At 40.9% G+C, this 26352-nt stretch overlaps 2 protein-coding genes across 8 annotated transcripts; one reads left to right on the top strand and one right to left on the bottom strand.

Annotated features, from left to right (window-relative positions):
• The first annotated feature begins 4534 nt into the window (after positions 1 to 4534).
• Positions 4535 to 14061, top strand: inpp1 (inositol polyphosphate-1-phosphatase). Of its 4 annotated transcripts, none has more exons than XM_033625676.2 (6): positions 4535 to 4778; positions 5717 to 5922; positions 6010 to 6070; positions 8030 to 8230; positions 8336 to 8510; positions 10673 to 14061. In XM_033625676.2, the coding sequence occupies exons 2-6, from the start codon at positions 5719 to 5721 to the stop codon at positions 11163 to 11165; spliced, it is 1134 nt and encodes a 377-aa protein (XP_033481567.1). In that variant the 5' UTR covers positions 4535 to 4778; positions 5717 to 5718; the 3' UTR covers positions 11166 to 14061. The 4 variants fall into 4 exon arrangements, with proteins under 4 accessions (XP_033481567.1, XP_033481565.1, XP_078022196.1 ...); XM_033625674.2 differs by having other exon boundaries at positions 4535 to 4791; XM_078166070.1 differs by having other exon boundaries at positions 4535 to 4803.
• dnajc14 (DnaJ (Hsp40) homolog, subfamily C, member 14) lies at positions 13552 to 26341 on the bottom strand. Of its 4 annotated transcripts, XM_078166061.1 has the most exons (8): positions 26324 to 26341; positions 25874 to 25959; positions 22253 to 23687; positions 22006 to 22112; positions 20261 to 20380; positions 19956 to 20116; positions 19636 to 19738; positions 13552 to 18015 (listed from the first exon to the last, which is right to left on the bottom strand). In XM_078166061.1, the coding sequence occupies exons 3-8, from the start codon at positions 23471 to 23473 to the stop codon at positions 17721 to 17723; spliced, it is 2007 nt and encodes a 668-aa protein (XP_078022187.1). In that variant the 5' UTR covers positions 23474 to 23687; positions 25874 to 25959; positions 26324 to 26341; the 3' UTR covers positions 13552 to 17720. The 4 variants fall into 4 exon arrangements, with proteins under 4 accessions (XP_078022187.1, XP_033482623.1, XP_033482624.1 ...); XM_033626732.2 differs by lacking the exons at positions 25874 to 25959; positions 26324 to 26341 and adding an exon at positions 25292 to 25430; XM_033626733.2 differs by lacking the exons at positions 25874 to 25959; positions 26324 to 26341 and adding an exon at positions 24735 to 25161.
• Between the last annotated feature and the right edge of the window lie 11 nt (positions 26342 to 26352).

The following is a 26352-nucleotide window of genomic DNA, read 5'->3' as shown; positions in this document are numbered from 1 at the left end:
TGAGTAGATAATAGCCGTTTCTCAATATGCGTTCTTGTGCAAACTTGTGTTCTTGTGGACTTGTGACACGTCATCAGTCACAGCCCAAGTAGGCTACTGTTCCAATTCAAAGTTCCCATCTAGCCAAGTTCAGTCCAAATTTACGGATGTGTTCTCACCACATCCATTTCACCGGGGATGCATCGGAGCAGACTTGTGTGAACTTCAGACAGCCAGGTATCCCAGCATGCATTTCGCAACAATCATTGGAAAATGACAAGTGAGGGAAAGGCGCACAATTGTAAGCCATAATTACCGATATGTCACTGTTGTTTTGTCACAGAACATAGTGTTTTCATGCGTAGTTTAAACGTCAGACCCGTGGTCGATGTTTTAATATAGAGCCCAGTTGAATGTGACTGAAGTCTGCTAGATGACAGCGGTGCCAGCGCTCATGTGTTTATGAGCGCTGGCACCGCTGTCATCTAGCGGTGTCAGTGCTCATAGATAATAAACGCATGTATGAGCGCTCAGGCTGCCCCAGAGAGCAGCCTCGTGGCTGATATCTCTGTAGTGCTTAAATATGAAATGTAATTCGTTTGGGGAATGTCTAATGGGCAATATTCAGTCTCAGTATAAGATATATTCTTACATTATTAAATGTTGTAACATATTATTGTTCCTTGCATTCTTTTGCTTATTTATGTGTTTTTACCATTCAATAATAATTTTAAGAATTTATTGTCATTTATTTATTGTATTTAAAGATTAATTGTCGTTATTGTAGTATTTATTCAACAGCATTTTAAATATTGATTATCTGATATGAATTGTATACCTGATGTCTGAAGTGTGGCTGAACTTTTCCTCTGAACATCTGACCTGTTTGATCCCATTTATATTGGTGAGGACAGACTAAATGAGAAACTGCTGTCAGTATAATCCAGTACAGTTCAACAGCACCACAATCTACAACTCAACACTTCAATAAAATGTTAGACTGAATATTAAACTGCTGTTGTTTTTTCTAGGTGTACCAAGTAAACTGTCAAGTCTCCATAAAAAATGTAGACAGAAAGCATAATGATGAGACAAATGCAGTGATGGACTGTAACTAAGTATATTTACTCAAGTAGCTACTGTACTTAAGTACAAATTTGATGTACTTTGGGTATTTCCATTTACTTAGAGGGAAATACTGTACAGTCTACTCAAGCTACATTTATTTGATAGCTATAGTTACTTTTCAGATAGTTTGTTTTATATGTTGTAAGTTTCACATTTACAAGTTGCTGTGTGTTGTTATAGATGAGACTAGTACACCAGTGACAGGTGTTAAAATTAGTTCTACCATGACAACATTTAAATGCTGCTTACATGTAGCTGACGTTGATCAATTAATACTCAATACCTATTCATGTATATGATGATAACAATATTTGAAATTGGGTCACTCTGCATAATGAGTACTTTGAACTTTTAATTTTAAGTAGGCCTACATTTTGCTGACAATACCCAGATACTTTTACTCAAGTCAGATTTGGTATGCAGCACTTTTACTTGTGACTGAGTTTTTGTTCTTTGTTGTGATATTCCTGGGTACTTTGTCCACAACTGGACAAACATATCGAACAGACATGCAAGCATCGCACGTCTCATCCTCATCCTCATCTTCATTCTCTGCTGTCTTTCTGGGATCTGCCTCCTCAGCTGGGCAGCCTCCTCCTCAGCCTGCAGGTACAGCAGTCCTGCTGCAATAACTGCGCCAAGACGCCTTCTCCGATCCGTTATTGATGTTTGATTTCCATCTCGCCAATGCTCACGATCACAATAACCACCAACTCTCCACAAACTTTTCCCCCCGCACTTGACTTTTGATTATAATCAGAAGCCAGCTGCGGGGAAAAGGTTTTAAAAGACATTTTATGAAAATATTTTGGCTATTTAGCTTGTATGTCAGTTATATATGTTGAAACGTTAAAAACATAGGCTATACATATTAATTTCTTACAGTGTCTATGAAAAGACACAGGGCTGGGCTGTGTTTATATTGTTTTATTCTAAATACACGTAAACAACACAGTACAACAGCCAAGGCAAGCGGAGGTGGTGACATCATCAAGTTCGCTGCTGTTCCAAAAGCTAGACTCACAAGTCAGTCTTTAGACGCTTTGCTTAACTAAAGACTGATGACTCTCTCCCTGATTTTGTGTTTAGATGGGCGGATACAATTTCAAAGTTTAAAAAACTCCCTACGTTGCAGAACCAATAGTAAATCTGCAGGGCGGTCCTTCGGTGGCTCGCTGAACTCTTGTGCTTGTAAACATAGAGGCCGTTTACATGTACACGGTAATTTTGATAAACGGAGACATCTTCCTTCGTTTGTGCCCTTCGTTTACACGCAAACGGAGATTTCTCCTCTGAAAACAAGTCTTTCTAAAAACTCCGGCCAGAGTGGAGATTTTGGAAAACTCCGGTTGCGCGTTTGCATGTAAACTGAGATAAACGGAGATGGATGGAGTTATAGGCAGCCAACGTCACAGTATGCGCCGGAACTTGCGCCTGTGTCAAAAGTGCGACCTATGTTGCTATGGTGACAATGGATACATGGAAGGCTTGAGCTTCTCGTTACACTGCCGCCTACAGGTTGGGCGTGCTCTTGTGTATATATACACAGGTAAGTGTAAACGAAGAATTTTTTGAAAATGGAGACGGTGAAATGTCCGTTTATGAAAATAGCCGGCAACGTGTAAACGGCCTCATAGTCCCACTAGAAACACGTGTAGCGGTACAAAATGGCTCAGCCATGCTCACAGAAAACGCCGTCAAAGTTAGAGGCCGTTTACACGTTGCCGGCTATTTTCATAAACGGACATTTCACCGTCTCCGTTTTCAAAAAGATCTTCGTTTACACTTACCCGTGTATATATACACAAGAGCATGCCAAACCTGTAGGTGGCAGTGTAACGAGAAGCTCAAGCCTTCCATGTATCCATTGTCACCATAGCAACGTAGGTCGCACTTTTTACACAGGCGCAAGTTCCGGTGCATACTGTGACGTCGGCTGCCTATAACTCCGTTTATCTCCGTTTATCTCAGTTTACATGCAAACGCGCAACCGGAGTTTTCCAAAATCTCCACTCTGGCCGGAGTTTTTAGAAAGACTCGTTTTCAGAGGAGAAATCTCCGTTTGCGTGTAAACGAAGGGCACAAACGAAGGAAGATGTCTCCGTTTATCAAAATCACCGTGTACGTGTAAACGGCCTCTTAGTGGATGTTTGTCGCGTTTGCGGCGACACATTCTCGCCAACTAAAAGAAACAAACATAATCTTTTACAAGGCCATGACTCATCCGTCCGCCGGACTATAGAGGGAATCGCCTTGTTGTTTACAAATACTTCCGGGTAGAAAACCAGCAGAGCTTTTAGCTATATATACACGGCCTATATGTCACATTTTCACATCACTGTATCACTGTTTGGACTAATCCGATGTTTGTAAAGTCTATAAACACAATGATTGAACAAACATTACTATTTCTGTGTGCACGTTTAGCTGGGCTAACCGTTAGCTGTTAGCCCAGCCCTGTTAGCCGTTAGCAGTGTCTGTAATAGGTAGTAACTCATTAAACGGTCCGTGAAAAACATATCTTTTCCAGCGGATATCTTAGTTACAACATGATTGAGCTAGCAAAGCAGTTTTGTGTTGCTATGTGTGGTATTTATTCAGTTTTGGGAAATCACGATGTCTAGAAAGCATCAGTGGCTGCAGCTGACAGGGACAGCTAACACTAGCAGCAAAGCTAACATCAGGACGTCATCTGTTAAAAGCCTCCCGTTGTCGGATACGACATGAAACTACTCCAGTTCGCTCAATCATGTTGTAACTAAGACATCTGCTGGAAAAAAATATTTTCTTCACGGATGAGCACACGTTTGATAAAACGGAGTTAAATCTCTCGGCATCCATTTTCAAGCTCTCTGTATGTTTGTTTCCTTGCAGACGAGAAAAGGGAGAGCACATTTCCGAGAAGGCGTGTCCTTTTCAAAAATGCAAGAGGCGTTGCTTTGTTGCCGGCCGTTTTCGCCGGTGTGTTAAACACACTTTAGAAAGGAGTGTCCCCAGACTATCAGAAGGCGGAGATCTCTGATTGTCTGGTGGCGAGACTACCAAAAGCAGAAATGACTGTACTCCCGTCCTCCCGTTCTTGTGAAGTCCGGACTCTCGGGTGGACTTGCCAAGTCCACAAGTCCGAACTGCCGAACTTGAGTATTGAGAAACGGCTAATGGCTGAATTTTCATTTTTGGGTGCACTATCCCTTTAAAGAGACATATCTGCATTAATATTTTTGCATTGTTTGCTCACGTGCACTTAACCAACAAAAGCAAAAACAGAAAATGATGTGTCTGCATAAGATGACAAATGGAGTTTGTGTCAAAATAGCTTGTTGTTATATAGTCTGAAGATAGAAGCTTGAATTTCACATTTGTATTTGAACGCAGCACGGCTCCATTTCCTGTTGTCCTTTCCTTGTGTATAACACTCACCGTGCTCTGTGCCGTGACGCGCCTGGCTACACCTTCTGTCTGTCGGCCTAGATGTGAGGAGATCGTCCGCCCTTCCTTCCAGAGGAAACTCGCACTGACGTAAAGAAACCAGAGCAGGCAGAGCTCAGTGTTAATTAGGCGCTTTAATGCCACTGTTTTACTGAAATTACGTCCTCCCGCATTCCCGTCACTACATTATCCGCGTTTGGTGACTGCAGGGCGGACAGGAAAAACCACAGCTACCGACAGAGGTACTGACGAGAGGTAAAACCAGCGGTGTGTAACCTGGGTTTTGGTAAGGTTTCAGTCATTTTACAGAGCTGTTCTGTCTTTGGGCGTTTGAAATTCCTTTGCTGTATTACCTAACCTCATAAATGCTAAGCTAAAGCCTAACAAACCTGTTTACTGGGATGTCAGGAGCTGTGGCGTTAATATAGGTAGCTGAAGGAAAGTTGGATGCAGTTACAAGTCAAAACAACTCAATTGACATTATTCATTTTTTATGGAGACCTTTTTTTCATCACCAGAGGACATGTAGCTGCTGTAATATTTCTGACATTACTAATAGCACGCAACTGTGGCCATTTAATACACACCCTGTTGTGCTTTTCGGTATTTTTGCTCCCAGTATTTTACTGTGAAATGCTGCAAGAAGCTTTATAATCTGAATAATTATTTGAAAATTTGGATTACTGAATTATTTTTTGAGAGGATTGTGAACTGTTGTGTTATACTGTTTTCACTTAGTATTCATCATATATCTTAAAAATATAGATATGAATGTGTATGCGGTCATGAGAATGATGTGTTGAGCTTATGGAAGTGTGTGTTGGTGCATGTGGAAACATTTATATGCTGCTAACTGGATTGCTCCAACAAAGTTACATTGTTTAACACAATGTCAATACAGGATCTATCTATCTATCTATCTATCTATCTATCTATCTATCTATCTGTATCTGAATCTGCTGGGCAAAGGAGATACTGTGTTAGTTCACACACAAAGACCTGAACCCACTTCCCTCCCTCACACACTTGTCTTTTTTCAGAATTGCCCTGTTTTCATTTGGAGGCTATATTTAGCTCGGTATGTTCAAGTGTGACCTTCCTCGTCTCTTTTTCTCTCATTCTCTCTCACACGCACAGTTTCGTTGACGAAAACCTCCCTTTTTTTTCTCTTTCTGTTCAGGCATGGCTGATCTGCTGAGGCTGCTGCTCCGGGTGGCTGAGAAGGCAGCTAATGTGGCTCGGGTCTGCAGGCAGGAGGCTCCCCTCTTCCAGCTCCTTGTTCAAGAGAAGACTGGAGATGACAAGAACAAGAAGTTTGTCCAGGACTTCAAGACGCTTGCTGACGTGGTGATCCAGGAGATGATCAGGCATGATGTTGGTGCAAAGGTAGGAGAAATCTGAGGACTGAGGTATGGACTGTCTGAATCAACTGGAGTCGGGCTGTAATAATGTCCTGTCTGCTTTTTTGGTCAGTTCCCTGAGATGGCTGGCTTCATTAATGGAGAGGAGTCCAACAAGTTTGAAAATGGGCTTGGTAATGACTTGATAACGCACTTAACATACTACATGTTCATGGTTGTGAATCACTTAAAAATTGAAGCAGAATTACGTTTGTCCAAATCTAATCTGTCCAAACACTGTGGTGTTTAGGTTAGGATTATAGTCAAGAAAAAATCTCCAGTCTGATTATTCTAGGCGTACACTAAGTCCATATCCTGAAGCATGTGTTTGGGGTCAATTAGGGTCATGCATGGGAATATTATTAATCTAGTGCTGAATTCCTCTGCTTCTGCAACAGTTTTCTGCAAAGGCTGACATTCAGATTTGCATCTTAAGCAGTTTAGCAACTTTAATTTGTCCTTCTAGCACTATTGGGAATGTAAAATAGGAGTTTTGCAGTGTTGAAGGTGTAGGGCAACAATACTGGATTATCAAGTGGGCAAAGTGGGCACCTTCCCTGGTCCCAGATGTCCCACAGTGGCCCCAAAGTCCCGGGTTACCTGCATGTCAGTTTATTTTGATTGGTTGCACATGTATTTGAAATTGCACCATGAAAGTACTGTGTCAACAAAGGCAGGTCCTGTGATATTACTCACTCCTGTGATGTGCCCAACCTCAAAATATCTTCTTCTTGAATTAGTTGATATTCAGGTTATGACTAAGGATTAATTGTATAATTGTTAAACATTATAAAATAGTGAAAAACACAGTTTTCCACATTAACAGTTTCTAAAAGACCAAACTTGCGTCTTCACATGTTTTGTTTTGGTCAGCCAGTAATAAATGACTGACTGTATCTATGACAACATACACGGTGATTATGACGTGCAACAGAGCCATGTAATGAATGGACCAGCCAACGCCAATATGACAGTGTAAACAGCAATTCAGCAAAACAGCATTCATAGTGGTTATGACACAAAAAACAGGAGAGTGTGTGCCAAAGGGTCAGCTGCCGTCATTGTGACTGCGCATACAGCGATAATGACATACAAAAGGACCAAAAGGGGCAGATACCGTTGCTATGACAGCATACATAATGATTATGACATGTTAAAGGTTCAGCTGCTGTTGTTATGACGCTGTACTCAATGATTATGGTGTACAAAGGGCTTTGCGTGAAATGATTATGACATACAAAACAGTCATATACGTGCAAATGGACCAGCCGCCATCATTATGACGACATACAACAATTATGGCATAAAACAGGCCCGATAGAGAAACAAGTCATTTCACGGGGGTAAGGACGTTCAATAAAATGTATCCACTGATTGACAGACTTCTCTTTGCCAAAGTAAGTCTATGGGAAAAAGTATTTTGGGTCCCATAGCATCACATGACAGACCTGGACGTTTTAATTCTACATTTGGCCACTGAGTAAAACTGGCTTTAAAGCCCAGCGCTGTTTCTGGGGGCTTTAGTGGTATGTGAAACAGGACAACCTAAGGCATCCATCGATACCAATCATGTTGGCATAGCTTGTTGGAAAGGCAGCTAAATAATGCTCCGAAGTTAGGCTTAATTTGGGTGAGGGAACAAATCAAATCAGTTAAAAACAAGTGGCATGGTGAATTTCAAAGGGGTCCCTTAACCTCTGATAAACTGAGCGAAGACAACCTGATAATGACAAACAACATCTGTGGAGACTGTTGTAGGCTGCAGGAATATTGAAACTTTACTCTGTTAAAATGTGATAAAAGATGAAGAAGTGCTGTATGATAATAATAATAATGAATAATAATAATAATAATCACTCAACCTTCATATGGGTAGACTAAATACTAGCAGGACTAAAACTACACTTGACCTAATAATCCCGACTTGAACCTCACAGTGACTGAAACATCTTTCAACTAAAATAATCAGAACATAAAGCATCAATGTATCACTGTCCAAATATTTAAGGTCGCTGCATGTTGCACTGTGTAAATATTTAAAGTTATTAGTTGTTAAGTAATCAAATGAAACCCCGCTGACTCTGTTTCACCAGGAGAGAGTGTGATAGTCACAGTGTGCGGTACGGAGGAGGAAACCGCGGCGCTGCTGGCCACGGTGCTGGACGGTGACCACACAGCAGCGTCTCTGCTGGCTCGAGCCATCCACCAGGATCCAGTGACCATCGATGCCAGCACAGACGGTCTGACGGTGCCACTCAGCCCCTCTGAGCTCGGCATCTGGATCGACCCTATAGGTGAAATGCTTACTGTTTTCCTGTTTGACGCACTGAAATAATCCAGAAAACAATGCAGAGGGTTGAGCCTCGATGAGAACTGTCTGTCTCATGTTTGTCATTAAGATGCTACCAGCCAGTACATAGAGGGCAAAGAGGAGGTGCTGGAGGAGGGCCACCTCTCTCCTTCAGGTCTGCACTGTGCTTTGGTCCTCATCGGGGTTTATCTACGGAGCACAGGTGAGCCCGTCATGGGCGTCATCAACCAGCCGTTCAACTATAAAGATCCAGCAGGTGGAGGGTAAGTTAAAAAAAACTGCTATATGTCCTCTTCTATAATGTTTATTTCTGAGGTCACAGTTGGGCCCAATTCCAATCCGATCCCTTACAGACTCACTGACTTAGAGGCACGTTCATGTGAAGTGCGTGAGTGTGTGAGGGCTGTCCCTCTGTCAAATCGTCAAGTCAGTGAGTCAGTGAGTTAGTGAGTGAGCCCTTTATGCCCCCTTACCGTAGGTCAGCATCGATGCGGACTTATGGTAAGGAAATTACCCACAGTTCATAGCGTTGTGACGTCAAATACAGGGGTTGCCCTCGAAACACCGGAAGTAACACGGTCGGCAGATATGCAAACATTAACGTTATGGAAGGAGAGCGAAAACACAGATAGATAAACAATGAAACATTACATTAACAAGGATTTAAGATGGTACATAAACACACATGAAGTCAGAGGAATACCAGTGGTTATATTCCACACACAAAGAACATATATATATATATATATATATATATAGATATCGATCTATCTATCTATCTATCTATCGATAGATATATATAGATATATATTCTTTGTGCGTGGAATATATGATGACAATAACCGATAAATGATCACGCCCAGAGCCGCCAATGTTAACAACATTTTGTAGAGAGGGGGATAAGTGCTGTCCCATTCCTATTTGTAGCATCCGGAGCCCTTTCAGACTCTCACACTCAATCACTTACAGCTGACGTCAGTTAAGTCAGTGAGGGTTCAGGGCTTGAGTCTTTAGGGGCCGGATTGGAATTGGGCCTTAGTGATGGTGTTGTACTGTCCTCCCTGTTTTTATACACGAGGGGGCAGAATGTTAAAAAACATCTCTCAATATAAGATGAGAGACTTAATTGTCATCCATCCAAGTACACAGAGGAACAAAACTGTGTTTCTATCATCCTGGTACAAAACAAAAGAATGAACAAATGAGTGTAAGGCGCAAACAACAAAGTACAAACATCTATCACAATAACAAACGTGTGGTGCAGTAATAGAAAAATATAAATGCATATAGTGTAAAAGCAAAAACAGGGAGTGAAACAAATGCTGTGCTTTAAACAACAGTAAAGGCATTTCCCTGAGGATATTTATGTAGTAATGTGACGTGTGTGTGTTATAGGCAGGATGAAAGTGACTTCATGACTGTGGACTTGTATTGGATTGCATTAGACTGTACAAGTATACCTAATAAAGTGGCCACTGAGTGTCTTTCCTCCACAATTCTTAACTTGTTGATAGATATTTTCAATATAGTGTTTTCTTTCTCAGTCATTGGTGCATCTGCACTGTTTGTACCTTTCACTGTCTTTGTCTTTATCTCTGTATCTCTTTCTCTGTGCGTCACAAGGCCAGAACTCACACTGTGAGTTTTATCCAGTTTGAGCCTGACCAGATTCTCTACATGACAGATCAATCAGAAAACTGAGAGGAGTGTTTAGATGATAAGGTGACGCACCACCTGATAAAACTCCTGAACCTTGTGAATAACTACGTAACCAAGATGTTATAACATTTATTGTAGGGCCATCTGTTAACCTGAAGGAATACTTCACCTCCCAAATGAACATTTGTATATCAGTTGCTCAGCACTTGTTACTTTTACTTTGTGAAGAAGACTTTGTTTTTCTGGCATATGTCCACATTGATGAAGAATCCAAAAATGGAGAAAATTCTGCTATGTTTAACTTTATACTCTTTGCTCCGGTCACTGCAGCGTCAATGTCACCATCAAACATGCGCTCTCGCTCTCCCTCATGGCCGCACACTTGCTATGCACACAATCTGGCACCAAAATCTGTGACATGACTTAGTCCGGAGGGTAATTGATGTACAAATAGGCATTAAGCGGGTGAAGTATTCCTTTAAAGCAGATGAAATAAATATTTTTATCATAACAGTGTATAAAATAACAGTGTGATCACCTGAGTCTGCAGCTCATCTTGGCTTCACTGAGCCATTAAGTCATCCGGTCTGTAACTTTATTGTTATAGTTCACTCTCACCTCTCTCACTGCATCATTTTCGGATGCAGCAGGTGGCAGTTTTCAGAGAAAAACCTGCTCCTCACCAAATAGCAGACACAGAGCAACTGCCATTTAGGAAAGGAAAGTACAGTATTCTCAACCTACCAATAATCATTTGTGTTCACAGCTGGAGGGGGAAGCATTTCTGGGGGGTGTCCTGCGGCAGCATCAATGTCTGCTCTGTGTCTCGGCCTAAAGAAGGACCAGGAGGGGGGCTGTCTGTGGTACTGAGCTCCAGTGAGAAGCAGGTGGTAAAGGAAGCCCTGAGCTCGCTGTGCGGCCCTGACAAGCTGATGTACGCCTCTGGAGCCGGCTACAAGATCCTGTGTGTCATTCAGGGCCTAGCTGATGCTTACGTCCTCTCAGAGGGAAGCACCTTCAAGTGGGACTCCTGCGCTCCTCACGCCCTGCTCCGAGCCCTCGGAGGCGGGGTGGTGGACCTTAAAAAGTGTCTACAGAACAGCTCTGCACCACAGGATCACCAGGCAGAACTGACCTACCACCAGTCTTACACTGAGTGTAAAGGAGCTGACCGCTGGGCCAACCACGGCGGCTTGGTGGCTTATCGAGACTGTTCTCAGCTCTGCAGCATCATGGGAACTCTGAAAGGCAAGCTGTAGTTGAAAGTGCAGTGAATGTCAATCAGCACTACCTGATGCAGTTATTGTTGCTATATGATCATATTCATGTTTTCTATATTAGTAGAGAGAGAGGGTTGGGGGTACAGAGTGAAATATGAAGTAATATTTTAAATATAAATGATACTGTCTTTTTTTTAACCAGATATATTTGCAAGTGTATATATTACAAGATGAGCATCTGGTCTGGGCCAAATAATGTTTTTACATAGTGTCTTGTCTTTGGTTTTAATTACATAGGTCTTACAAACTTCACAAGGCTGTTAGGATTCAAGTTAGAGAGATTTGTTCAGAAGTCGAAATAACATTTTGAGTACAAAAAAAACAGGTGATGCTTATCAATCAGATGCAAAATATAAAGAAGCCTGTCTTGCTCTCAGGTTTATTGTTAAAGGTCCAGTGTGAAGGATTTATGGGGACATATTGGCAGAAATGGAATTTGTTTTGAAATTGTTTTTCTCGTGTGTATAATCACCTGAAAAAAACAATCATGTTTTAGTTACCTTGAAATAAGCCATTTATATCTACATAGGGAGCAGGTCCATCATCCAATAGGGTGATTTGAGAGGCGGGCCTTTTGTGGTGGTCACGATAACAAGTTTACAATTGGTAAACAATGGAGGAGAAACTGGTGGTAGCAGTTGCGAAAAACCCAGAGCTATATGGCTTGATGATAGACAGCAGGTTGTCAAACTGCCGCTGAGTCATCCTAACATATGCCTGGAAACATCCATCATTGAGGTGAAGCTCCTGGACCACACAGGTCTCCGTTTCCCTGTGCCCAACAAACTACTTACTGACAGCCTCTCATCCTCAACCAGAGCTACAGCAAGGACCCTCTGCCTGTCCATTCCAATATCTAGCTACTGATTACTATGAAATAAATAAAATGAATAAATTCATCGTAGATTGATTACACAGAAAGGTTAGGATGAGGTGATGGCGTGGTTGCCTGGTTGCCTGTTTTTTTACTAGTGGCATGCAATTTTGTAAAGAAAAAAAAAAGGCAGTGTGGTGCATGTCATATTTCTCAACCTGCAGAAGGCTTTCTGTGTGATCAGGGCATTACTGAATGTTTCTACCGGTTTAAATCGTGAGCACACATTAAGTTATCAGAGAAAACGGGTGAGCACATATTTGCAGGTGCTGGGCAAGCTGACTGTCTGTAATGTACCAAACAGCGTCAGGGATACACTGATTTGTAATATGAAACCGGTTTATTCAGTGTTTTTACTGGCTTTAATCACCTGGCCCATTTGTTTTGTAGAGGAAGAGACCTCTGCAAATAATTCAGCTTCTGGTAAAACCTCCTTTTAACTAGTAGAAGTGCTTGATGCCACTAAATCCCCCTAAATTTTACACACTGGACTTTAAATATACCAAGAAAGCCTTGTGTCTTTGTGCATTAAAAAACACACAGGAAATCAAACATACAGTTGTTGTTCCCAGAAAAAAGGTCAAAGAACTGATGTTTGAGGAAGAGGAGGTCAAAGGGTGGAGTGACAGAAAAAGTCTGGGAACCACTGATCTGCATCCTACCAGATGAGTGGGATTTGTCACAGAGGAGAGTGCAACAGACAGCAGAAAGTTCAGACAATCACAATCATGTTTCTCAGTCTTACTGTTGAGACGCTTCCTCCTTGCAGCTCCAACAAAGTCAACATTATTTGTGAATTTTGTTTGGCTCAGACCTGATGAGCATTTATTAAACACAGCTAAGCTTTGTAAGAGTTTGTCTACATGAAAAAAGTGTATCATGTTAGTTAAAAGAAGGAACAGTGCTCACTGCTGGACAGCTGAGGAACGCTTCACTGCCAGAGGAAAGGTAATGTGTCACCATGATGCTGCTCCTGACTGATCCCAAGGATTTCTCTTGGATTTAAGGGAGACTAAATTACAGTTATGAAAAGTGGTACTACATTTTTTTCCAGCCTGTCTAACCTGTAAAAGGTTACAATAAGTCAAGTGAGTGAATGAGACTCAAATCAAGCTGCAAGAATCTGCACCTCTCTGAAACAGCTCCTTTTAAGGAGCAGAAGTAGATGTACCTTGCCCTCTTTCCATGGCCATAGCACCATTAGATAATAAGGTCAGAGAATGGAAAAGCCATGTGAGGTAAAATGGTGTCACAGAGCTCTTTTCAGTGAGGGTGCACAGTAAAATGAAATATTCAAGCATGGGATCTATGCAGGCAAACAGGCTGCTCTAAAGGACCGAAAACAGATTCTTATCAAGATGTTTGTAATGATGACATGTGTAACCTGACTTTTATCATGTATGTTTTAAATGGTATAACTTTGATATGCACTGCCAAAATAAATGAGGCATCATTTACGTACCTAACGAGCATAAAACAGAACAATGTGCATATAGGAAATCATCTTTATTCTGAAAACCAGAGAAAGCGGGGGAAAGAAACCCAACAGTGATATTTTAAAACTGTTTGCCAGCCAGGGAACTCGCCTTACAATTCCCTACAAAAAAACCCTGATGATTGTCAGATATTTTTTGCAATACTTCTGCATATTCTGTTAAAAACTTGGAAAAGGAAGAAAAAAAAAATCTGAATTGTTGGCTCTTTCATTGACCTCTTGGACTTCGACCTGCTACCTTTAAACATACAGGACTGTACATTCTCAAGTCAAGGTGGACGTGTGGATAACAACGCACTCTGCTCAACGTGGTTTCAGCTGTGGATCCAGTTTCCCAGATAAAGACAGATTATTTGACAATCGATTATGATCTAAAAATCTGAAAATGTGGATATGAACACACATAATTGAGGTCTAAATGAGTATGCAAGATGAAAAATTGCATGTTGTCGGAAAAAAATTCTGGAGCAATTTAACCAAATTTGTGAATGAAATATTTTAAAATTTATTTTGGTTGATTTCTTTCTGATTATCACACAGTAACAGAACGAATGTTACGATAGCATTACACATTTGAGAAAAAAAAAAATGTTTTTCTGAATCAAGGAGATCAATGTGTCAAAAATTTGAAAATTTTTCATGGGGAGGAAAATTCTTTTCAGAAATGTTCATCTTTCTGAATTAACAAAAAACAGCAGATTTTTTTAAAGGAAAACCTTTCTTGTAAGTGTCATCATCTGCTCTTGTTTTCTGAATTGACAAGATTATTATCTCAGACTCATTAGAAAAGTTTTTATCGGGGGGAAAAAATATTTGTCATTTTTCTGAATTAATGAGACCATTATCTCAAACCTGTAAGTAAAGTTTTAACAGAAAAAAATCTGCTTCTTTTTCTGAATTACTTAGATAATCTTTTTATGTCAGAAAAACAAAAACTTACAATTCTCATTCATTTAGAAAAACAAGGCAAATGTATTTTTTCCCGTGAAATTTTGCTCAGAATTCTGAGACAATAATTCAGAAAAATAGAGATTTTATTTTTCAGGTGACTGCATCACGCTTCTGTAAAATTTAACCCTGCCTGACTGAAAAAATAATTTAAGCCCTCGTAGATCTGGTTTAGCTGTAACCTTCCTTTATGCTATCAAATTGCTTTCACCATAATCAAACAACTCAAGGACTATTTTTACATTTTAAATTGGATTTCGTTTAAAAGAGCTGTTTTAATTGACGACAACTGAATCCATGTCTGGGAAACTGGTCAAACGCATACACAAGACAAACAATTTGACACATGAAAAGAAACATGGCAAACTTAACCTCATGCTTCAATGAGCTCGAACAACATTTTCAACATCTTTGTCTTCAGGCTACCAGACAAACCCACATTATGAGTTACAATTATGCCAGAAAGTAGTTCTGATGCTGGGTGGTAACCAGAGTGTGATGGGTCGTGCAACTCAAATGTTCTTCAAAAATTTGTCACTCATTTAACATTCAGATTCTACACTCAAAAGAAAGATCTTAATTTGCAAATGAGCTGTTAGCTTAGCGAGCTACACCTCCTACTCAGCTGCAGCTGGAGGAGTCTGGTTAGGCTAAATCACAGATGACTGTTCAGAATCCCTCTGATGTTATTACAGGGGTGGGTGTGCAAATTAACACAACAACAAAAAAAAAAAACATTGAACATGGTACTTTTCATCATCAACTGTCAATATAAAAAAATAGCCTTTATCAAACGCCTTATCACACATTTCACTACATTCTCACAATCTTCACATATCAGGTGTAAACAATAACAGCTCTGTTTTCTTAAATTAATCTGTGAGGGAAATTAAATTATTTCTATGCAAGAACCATATCAAGAAACAAAACCCAATATTTAACCCATTATCATTTTTCTGACCCCATCATGGCGTTTCATACAGGAACAAAAGGAAATCAGTTTTTTAGATTTAGATTGGATTTTCTGACAATCTGCAACCTTGACATTTTGAAAGCTGAACCACATCCAGGTAGCAAAATTAATCAGAGGACAAGATGACACCAGTTTATAGCACAAGACTCCAAAGAGTCAGATTATGGAGCCACTGAGACGACACTGCAGACTGAAACAAGATGATAAAAATAAATCATTTCAAATCTAATAACCTGGAAATCTGATGTAATCTCTTCACACTCAGAGTAGTACAATTATTTTGAAGGTTTATTTTTCTATGGTAGATTTTTTTCTTCACAAACGTGTCCTGAGCTGGGTGACAGTCATGGCAGATCACTGATGTAGATGGCTTAAGATCCCCCGAAACAACATCGCTGGCATAAAATGGCACTTAACAGGAAGTAGAACTATCATGAAAATAGTGTTAATATTTAAACTACTGGAACATTTGTTTTTCCACTTGCCACATGAATAACTATGCAAATCAACTATATGACATTAACATATTGCATATGTTGCAAATGCAATGTGTTTTTTTTAACTGCTGTCTTATTCAAGAATCACTGTAACGTCAGTGATGATCATATTAAAGTAACAAGGCTGATGAGGAAAAAAATGACAGCATTGTAAGTTTCCATGCAAGTCAGGCTTGCTTCAGTATTTGTAAACTAGCTCATATTTCTGAAGTCATATTACATGTAAGACTCTGATAGCTGTTAATCATAAGCTTTGTAAATCACTTTTGCTGTTTTCATTTCGTGTGGTTACACAGTGAATCGACGGGGGGTGGTGTAGATCAATTCTGTGTGGTCTTTAAAACATAAATGAGGTCCTGCCGAAGAAAAATATCAACATTTCAAAATGTCAAGGTGTCACTATTAATCTTTCGAGACCTTCTCAAAGCAGCTCAGCTGCTATTCAGTATTATAGAAACACAACTGAGCTCACTCCTGCTGTTAAATTTGAACCTGCGGTGTAATTATAATGTCAATCTGGAGCTGAGACAATAAACAGCAGGCAGAGTAAGTGTGTTTGAATCAGTATATCTCAAAACAAAAATGGCTCTTTAATCATTTTCCCTACTCAGGTCCAGATCTTCACTTTCACCTCTCAGGCTCAGTTAATAAATGCAGGATGTGATTCTCTGGTAGCTGCCACACAAATGTCAGCATCAGTTTTTGCATGAATACATCTGAACAAACTGCCATATATTCATACAACTCTGGAAGGGTTTACTTGAACTTCTAGAGACATTTGTTATTTCACAGCTCTAGAAAGATTCAGGTAATATTAAATTTTGCATACTGCCAGTCGAAAAGACAATTTTCTTGTTTATAATAACAAATAAGTAGGAAAAATAACAAATGCTAGTCACCTCCATGGATCCCAAATGCTAGAGGTTGACTGCGTGGAAGGTTTGTGTACTGAAATCTTGCTGTCTGTGGGCTCACTACCAGAGATTCACACCCTACCCTCTGATGTTACCGTAAAATCTCTCGGGCCATCTCACCCATAAAAATGTGGCTACTGCATAAGTCTTATAAATTTCGTTCATATGTGTTGGGTTTAACTGGTTTCGGTTCATTCTTGAAATATGGTGGGCAAGGTGCAGATCAAACATAACCACTGACAGTTCAGCTGCCCAGATAATTATCTTCTTCATGTTAATTATAGTGATCCATAACTCACACGAACCCTCTCTTCAAGTGTCACTCTGTCTGGAACCAATGTCTCAAACTAACCTTATACAAAACATTAACAACAAAAGTGAGAAAACTGAAGTGTTAAAATGCAGGTGAATAAATCATGCATCGCAGGATTTGGCAGGACAGGAAAACGTTTCATTACAGCATCCCAATAAGGATTTCAATGCCAAGGCTACAGTCGTCTTAAAGACCAACAAAAAAAAAAATTAAGGTGAAATGAGAGGTAAAGCACCATCACTGCCACCTCTTCAGCCCTCCTTCAATACTTGTTCTTCATGATCCAGTCTCTCTCTCTCTCTCTCTCTCTCTCTCTCTCTCTCTCTCTCTCTCTCTCTCTCTTTCTCTCTCTCACTCTCTCTCTCTCTCTCTCCCCTGGCTGGTCTGATTGCAGCCATACCCACATGAATAATCTCCAGTTCAGATCTTGGCATGCCAACAGGCAGGCGAGAGACAAACATGGCCATTATTTATTGTGTCCCTGTGTTGCTATGTTGATACACTGAGAGGTCGACAAGCTTCACCTCTGGAAGGGTTTGCGCACCTTCTTCCTCCGTCTGGGGGGTTTGCCACTTTCAGCCCACGTCTCGCTGGACTCTGGCCGTTGACCCCCCGGCATGTAGAAACCTGTCTGGCTTGGGGGAGGGGAGAACGGTGGCGCTCCAGCACCAGGTGGGTGATGATGGGGTGGACCTGAGGGGAAGAAGCCCCCGTTGGCAGCCATGTCGTTAGGAGGCCCTCCCTTGAAGATGCGGTTAAAGAAGTCCTGCAGATCTGCAGGGTTGGCGGGACCTGTGGCGTGCTCTGAGGGCGTCCTGAAAGTGACAGTCAGAAAGATCGGAGATTTTTTACACTGCAGCTTCAAGTGAAATGATGGTCTCTTGTGCTTTTATAGACAGCCATGTGGCAACAGCATGTGAGCTGAATAAATTATGGCCAATTATAAATGAGGGAAACGAGGAATTGATAATAATCTGAAACAAAGTATATTAAAAAGCCAACAGCACTGGTTTTGTTTTTTGTTTACTATGCATGATCTTACTAGAAAAAAAAATTGTAATGACCTAAATGTGTAGACTCCGAGACACTGGAAGTGTGTGGTGGTGCACTATCTGCTGCCCTCTGCCTGTATTTTCTTACTGTTGTTAGTAAGTGTTGTTACTGTTGTTCCTCCCAGCCAATCACAGCACGCAGGTGAGGCGGGACTTAATAAAAATATAGCTTTGTAAAATGGCAAGCAGACAAAGCTCGTTCTGACAAAATAATGAAATCGCAAGTGGGTTGGGGGCTCAGTACTCGATACCTTTAAGTTACTAGCCAAGGTAACCCTGCACAAAGTAATATCAACATTTCTTTAGTCAAACAACACTTGCATTCAGTCCTTTTTACCCAGATGTAGAGCAATATGATTATTTGAATAGTATTTCTCACAGCTAATCACTGCAGGCATTCTTCAATTGAATGTGTCATGATTGGCTCATCATTGCGGCAGCTACAGCTCATACAGTCTGTGGTGTGGTGAAGTCGAGCGTGGTGTTTCTATGGACCTGGCAGTTTAGCATATCGAGATGCAATCAAATCATTTGGAAGTATGGCTACACTACACACCTGTGGCATCTGATTGTATTTTATGCAACTAAATGCCTTCATTTGCATGATGGGTATGAAATGAATGTCTCTGTTGCTATTAATATCACTTTAAGGTTACTGGTATTGGTATCATAATTTTCTGAACAATACCCAGCTCTAATCTCAGGTTGGCTGTCACTTTTGCTGGCGAGCACTGAAGGAGAGGATGAGGATGAAGAGTGACATGGAGTTAGCCTGTTTTCTTTTGGACAGGTAGGTGCCGGTCATTAGCTTAGTTAGTTTGCTAAAGTATCAGCCTTTCCACTACAACAAATGCAATTTTCCTAAAACAGTAGCTTGCAGTGTATGTGTATGCAGGGCAGGGAAGAGGGGCCAAGTCTGAACGTTGTGTTTACAAACAGGAACTGACAATTCTCCCATAGTAAACCTTTAACATCATTATCACAACAAAACACAAGGGAAGCCCCTCCAGCACCACACATATTAGAGTCTGGGAAATGTATCTGTCACACAGGAAAGTGCTCTGTCAGCGGAGATACAAGGAAATTACAGAAGATGAACAAAATGATTAAAATTAAGTTATTACATGTACAAACACATTTTACAAAAGAGTTGTCTGGTTATCTGTTAACTGTGTCCTAAATTTGTTTCAGTAATAGAAATATCATGTACCATAATACTTCACATTTTCATAAGAGGGCTCTTTTGTCTGCTACTGATATTTGCATTATATGTTTATATATATGTTTATATATAGGAAAACTATGGCAGATGTTAAAGACATGTACAAAACCCAAAACTATCACAAACTGCGCAAACAGACTGTTTCACTTGAGGGGACGTACCTGTGTCGTGTGGAGTTGCTGTTGTTCTTTGAACCAAAAGAGATGTGATAGGGCACACGGTGTGTGTCAGGAGAGATGCCTATTCTTTGGCAACCAGCCCACTCTGAAACAAGACAGCATCACAACAGGTCACATGTGAGGAAAACATGGATCTCAGAGATACTCTAAAACTCTGTTCTGAATCTTTTCTTGCACCTTGGAATACGAGTACTGAGTGGGAGGATACAGATAATATATGAGCTCATGTAAACTACAGAATATATGACTGTTAAGTTACTGGTGACGAGTGCAGATGATCTTCACAAAAAGCTGATGTTCACCTGTAATATCATACACCTTGCCATCCATACAGGCAAAGTATGTGATACGTAGGCCCAACATGCTGGACTCAGCCCACAGGTCCCCCTCCTCGGCGCTATGGCAACGATTGCATTCAGCACAGAACCGGGCCTCAGCAGGTTCACGATCCATCTCGAACCGCCTGCACAGACAGACACAGGTCACAAAGGAAACACAACTGTGGTGAAAGTTTACCACATCAGGCGAGACCCAGTTGTGTGTAGAACATGTTTAACTTCAGGAGACATTTGACACTTAATGATGTGCAGGGTGTGTAACAACGTACTTGTGTTTTCCTTCACACTTTGTGCACATCATGGTGTTCATGGCTTCCTTCAGGTCATCCTGCAGTTTGGTGAGAAACTCATTCATGGACTTTGAGAGCTCTGTCGCTGCCATACGCTTCCTGTGTGAGAACCAAACATACCGGTTGGTGATACATGAACATAACACGCCTAATGCTGTGTTCACACTATGAGCGATGACACTACGAGTGACAAGCAACAGTGTGACCAGCTACTGAAGTGTTGCTCAAACCCTAGTGGTTACGATGTCACAGGCTTGCGTGTGTCTGCTACCTGCCAAAAAGCACCTCGACAAAACAGCATCTTAAGTTTGTATTTGGTCCCAATATAACATCAGATTTCACTATCCTATTTCATCCCTGTGTGCACTGCACATCATTATAGCACTTAAAAAAGTTGAGGCCAGCTCAAATTCATGTCACCAGCTTCCACTGTAAATGACTTGTAGCCTGCTGCTGTATCACTGTACAATTTTACGTTCATTAACCCACATAATTTCATGAGAGAACACTGTACATCTTAAAACAATATGCCTACGATAGCTCCAGTCAGTCTCGATTTGATTTGATTGAAATATCATATCACTATTTTAAATACAGTAAGACTTCAATTAATAGCCCTGGTTATTATTTGCTTAAATCACTGAAATCAACAGGTCTATATTTGGGACAGACTTTTAATGCCTTGTTCAGAAAAGATCAGGAAATAAAATCAAATTGTTTATTTAAACCAGTATGAATATTACTTCTTTAAAAATAAGGCTTCAGATAACATATCAATTATGAATCATTCACTTGATGTGGCTTCGACAGACAGAGCATCAAAGAGAGACAAAGAGTTACAGCGCCTGGCATACCGACACAACACGACATTGTCCTGTTGAACTGATTAATTTTTGTGAAAAACCCTTTTGATTCTTTTGATCTGAGGACTCTTACTGACTTAAGGAATATGAAAAACTTACAGGTTAAGTGAGGAATGTTCAAGGTAGAGCCAACAACTCGGTTTTATACATCCAGAGAGCTTCTATTAAAAAATGAATTGCTTGGCAACCAGACCAGGCATCTAATTGAGACAGGCGTTTGTCAAAATGTGTAGCCACACTGGGCTAGTGAAAGGAACTGGGCTTTTAACTTAAGTTTTATGGTATATTGAAACTTAAATTTTGTATAAATATTTAAAGGACAGTGTTCACTGAGAGGCAGGGAATGAGAGAGAAATAATAAGTTAGATTATATTCTACCAAACTGATGACACAACTTAACTGCAGAAAAAATAAACGATTATTGTATCAATGTAACTAATAAAAGATTTTTTTTTTAAAGGCTACTAAGTTGTTATGGCTAGGGATACGTGATAATATCAGCACATTATCCGTATTGGCCGATATTGGCTTTAAATTGAACAGAAACGGACGATTTTTCTTATTTTGCACAATGAATAAATATTACGTACATTTGAAAGTACTGTATTTCATGTCTCCATCTGCTGGTGGACCATCACAATAAGAGTATGCATGCAAAATATGATGTTAATTCCACTACAGATGAGACTCTTGATATGACTCTTGACTCTGGATATATCGGTATCAGCTATTGGCCAAATAAGTTTTAATATATCGGATATCGGCAAAAAATCCAGTATCGTGCATCCCTAGTTTTGGCAGATACTTGATTTGTTTTTAGTTGTTTTTTTCCTGTGAAAACCGCTTTTTCTGTGTACTCACAACTCATACTCTCGTCGTGTCTCTGGGTTACTGACGATATCCCAGGCAGCCCTCAGTACTTTGAACGCCTCTCCAGCTCGTGGGTGTTTATTCTTGTCTGGATGGACCTGAAGAAGAAAGTACAGAGGAAAAGGTTGTATGAGTAAAGAAGAAAAATTCTGCCTCAGATGCAATTCGTTAGTCATTAATTCAGGCATCCAACAGCTGTATTTTTACTCAGCTGCAGGCACTTCACACACAAACACACCTGGACAGCCAGCTGTCTGTAGGCCTTCTTCAGTTCAGCCTCAGTGGCGTGCACCTCCACACCAAGCACTGTAAAGGGGTCGAGCTCATCCTCTGGCACCTCAGCCAAGGCCAGCAGTCTCTCCAGCTCCTGGCCTGGCTGGCTCCTCCCTGCTCTGCCGGGTGAGTCAGGGCTGGACGGTGGTACTTGGCTTCGCCTCCGGAACCTGCTTCGGACTCTCTCCAGCAGGGACAGCACCCTTTTCCAAAACCTTGACTCCTGAAAAGCTGTCCAATAGCGTTTTCCCCTCTCTCCGCCAAGGCGAACCAACGCACCCTTTGCCCACTGGGAGCCGAGAATAACAATAGCGCAGAAAAGTCTTAAACATGATAAGGCAGCTGTCTTTACCCACTTTACCGACCTAACAATTTTATCCACCAGGTCTGCTCCTGTGCATTTCGTCCATTTCAGAATCCGACAAGCGTCAGCCTTCATTCCTGCAATGTCTGTGATCTTTACAAGAAGCTGCTGCCCAAAGTTGTATAGTTTCACCCCTCCAGTCTCCACACCGACTCCACAATTGTGAGTTAATGTGACAATAATCTCAATCATCATGTGGACGCAGGAGATGCACCAAAAGCTCAGAGACTCTGACAGCATCTCCTTGAAAGCCAAGACAAGCTGGTTGCCCGTTCGCCGGCGGCCTCGGGTCTGTTGATGGTGGTGGTGGTTACGTCTGCGGGTCTGCTTGTGCCGTCCACCACCTGACATAACATTGCCTTTTTGAATGGAGGAAAAAGCACTTTGACCGCTCTGCTCTGAGACTGACCCACCAGTCTTCAATTTGCATCTCCGTCCAGGTCCTACGTTCCTCCACCCAGACTCCCCATTCATGTGCTGCTCCTTTGCAGCTTCATCCTCCTCTTGATTTATAACATGCGAGTTCTCGTGATCTGCAGTGTCATCTTGCTCAAAACCATCTGAAGCCTCCTCAGTATCCTCTTTGGCCTCTGTAGATCCACAATACTCTGCTTCACCAATTCCAGAGTCTTGTGGAGTAGCTGGATTTGGGGTGTCCTGAGATTTGAGATAGGCTGTTTCGTCCTCCTGCCCGCATTCATCATAAGTCTGTCTGGCCTCTGACTGAGTAGACTCAGTCACTGAGGTGGGATCACCATCAGGCATCTTCTCATCAGCGTCTATAATGCCATCCATCTCCTTCTCAGCTGCTTCTCTCTCCATGTTTCTTACAGCTGTTTGATTGAGGCGCTGTGAAACTGGAATCTCATGGAAGATGATATCCTAGATCCATAATCTGTAGCAACATTTTCCCCAGGCTCTCATAAAAAGTGAGACTGGGGGCTCCTGAGGGTCAGACTCAGGTCCACCATATCAGCAGCCGCTTCCAGGTGTCAAAAGGCTTTTACACACCTCACATCATGCACCAGGTTGTTATCTGAAAAGAAACACAGAGTTCAGTGTAAACCCACATGTTGAATAAGCAGAGTTATAAGAGTAAAAAGCAATCATTTATATTATAATGCAGATTTTTACACCTTAAATTCATCAGCCACCAGAGACTTTGCCATACTGTTTAAACTATTGCACCTATCCCTTTAATCAGACCACTGGTACTGATAATGGACCTCAGCTCTTTGCACCAATGTCAAGACGCATCTATTATTTAGACATTTAGATATAGAACTCAACTCAATTTTCAAGAAAAACCGCTGCATTACACATGAACCAAGCAATATTAAATTACAACATACCACAATAGATGTTATCCATACTGCACTTCCTACAGGGCACCAGAGCTGAAACCATTTCTCTATCAGCTGATTGATTTGGTTAACAGAAAGCTGACTGCAAAGAACAAATTCATCATTTTAATTATTTATCAAACTAAAATGTCAAACACTGACTGGTTTCAGCGTTTCAAACATGAGGATTTGCTGCTTTTCTCATTGTAAGCTGAATATCTTTGGGCTTGGACTGTTCGTCAGTCAACAAAACAAGCCCCTCTGGACTCTGAACGGTGAAAGGCATTTTCTATCTTCTAGCATGTTATAGACTAAACTGTTGAATTTACAGATTAAACGATCATGAAAATATCAATTAGCTGCAGCCCAGGAATAAACTAACACTGTATGTGGGGTCAAGTAGATTTTCTTTACCTTACACCAGCTGCTATCAGCTCTATGAAGAGGAGATCATTTGTTCTGCCATCACCAGAGTTCATCACAACCGTAATAACCGTATACCAATACACTTTCGGAGAAGCTTTAGCTAAATAAATAAACTAAGAACGAATGAGTAATGTCATTTATTAATGATTAACCTACATGTGCTGTAGCTACATGATCTCATCTGTCCAGCACACAAGTGTTACAGACGTGAACATAAATAAATGAAGACATCCAGACGTGTTTTGACACGTACATGTGCAATAGTACAACACACACACACACACATTACATGCAGTTTACTATTATTTGCTTACTTGTTAGCCAGAGAGGAACACGGTGTCTCTATAAACGAGCTACATGCACAAACGTTTGACCTTTGAGATCCAATAAAAAGCGAGAAAACCAGCCATTGCAGAGCAGTAAATCCTGTCTGGTGAACTGGCTGACGGGCTAATTTGATATTAATGCAACACTGATAACATCACCAGATATTTTCAAGGCGGCTAATGTTAGCAGACAGCCAAGCTGTTAGCATGAAGAAGCAGCCAACCAACAGGATGACAGACAGGCGCTACAGGGGCTAAAATTAGCTTGCCTCTGGCTGGCTAACCTGACAACATTTCGACTAAATAAGGTCTCAAACGCAGATTAAACGACAGCACAGCAGCAAACTGTTTACGTCTTTAGCTAGCAGACAGCCAACCGAGCAGCTAACTGTTAGCTAATAACAGTAGCGAGCTGGACTAGCTAATATTAACGTCCCCTTCCTGTGGGGAAGCAAGCTAAGGCATGTTTTGGTCAACGGACGAGCCCAGTAATGAGGCAAATTATTTTGCATTTTACATTCAAACAAACTAGATGTCATATATACCTCTCGGATAATTGTGTAACCTTGTTTGTTAACAGACAAGCCAAGTGTCCGTGTTGTTTTTTTTAGCCACTTCTTCTTCTCCTGCTCCTTTTCCTACTTTCTCCCAGTTTCTTCTTCCTCCTCCTCCCCCTGCTTCTTCTTCGACGTTTTCTGGGTGTTAGCAAACAACTCAGAAAGGCACTACTGCCACCCACTGATTTATCGGTATGGCTGAGGCATTACAATCTTTATTTTTTTAAAGTAGATTTTCCTTTGCTGAATCCAATATTGTATCATTTATTTTCACTCTACTCATCCTGTTAAATAAGCTTTACAATTTAACACAGCCCTTTACCCGTATAGATAGATAGATAGATAGATAGATAGATAGATAGAAACATTAAAATATTAAATAGATCCATAGGATAACATACCACCAGTATATCCATAAAGCAAATGTGTAATAATTCCTTCTTAGGATGCTTCAATGAGCATTATACACATTACTAGAAGCATTTGGACAAGCCTATCAATATGGTTTGATCAAGGTCCCTTAGTTCCAGTTAAGGGAAATCTTAATTCTAGAAAATATATTCAAATTACCCTGCATTAGTCTGGCAACCTGTCCAGGATATGCCCCGCCTCTTACGCAGTGTCAGCTGGGATAGGCTTCAGCCACTCCAAGACCCCTAACAAGATAAGCAGTGACAGAAAATGGATAAATGGATATTTAAATTACATTTAAGATGATAGTGTGCTTCCAATCAGTGTGGCAACTGAGGAAGGCCTTTGCTTGTTTTTGCATAATGAACCTTCGTGCAAGGTGTAAAAAATGGTAGATAAATCCTTTGCTCAGTCCTGACTCCAGCTAAGGAGCTTTGCAACAATCAGTCCCTTCCTGTTGTCACAACTCCTCCCTGATTACTCTGTATTCATTCAGTCAGTCTGTTCAGTTACATTGCATTGCATACTCTCCCTGCCACTTCCTCCTGTCCTCCACTATCTCCTTTCCCGCCAGTTCTCCCACTTGACCTCCTCCACCCACTCACTCACCTGCTTCCTTTTCCATATCCTGGCAGTTT

Source organism: Epinephelus lanceolatus, chromosome 1, assembly GCF_041903045.1.
Source record: "Epinephelus lanceolatus isolate andai-2023 chromosome 1, ASM4190304v1, whole genome shotgun sequence".
NCBI classification, from domain to species: domain Eukaryota; kingdom Metazoa; phylum Chordata; class Actinopteri; order Perciformes; family Serranidae; genus Epinephelus; species Epinephelus lanceolatus.
Note: the sequence above shows the minus strand (reverse complement) of the source record. Positions and strands in the feature narration are given on the sequence as shown.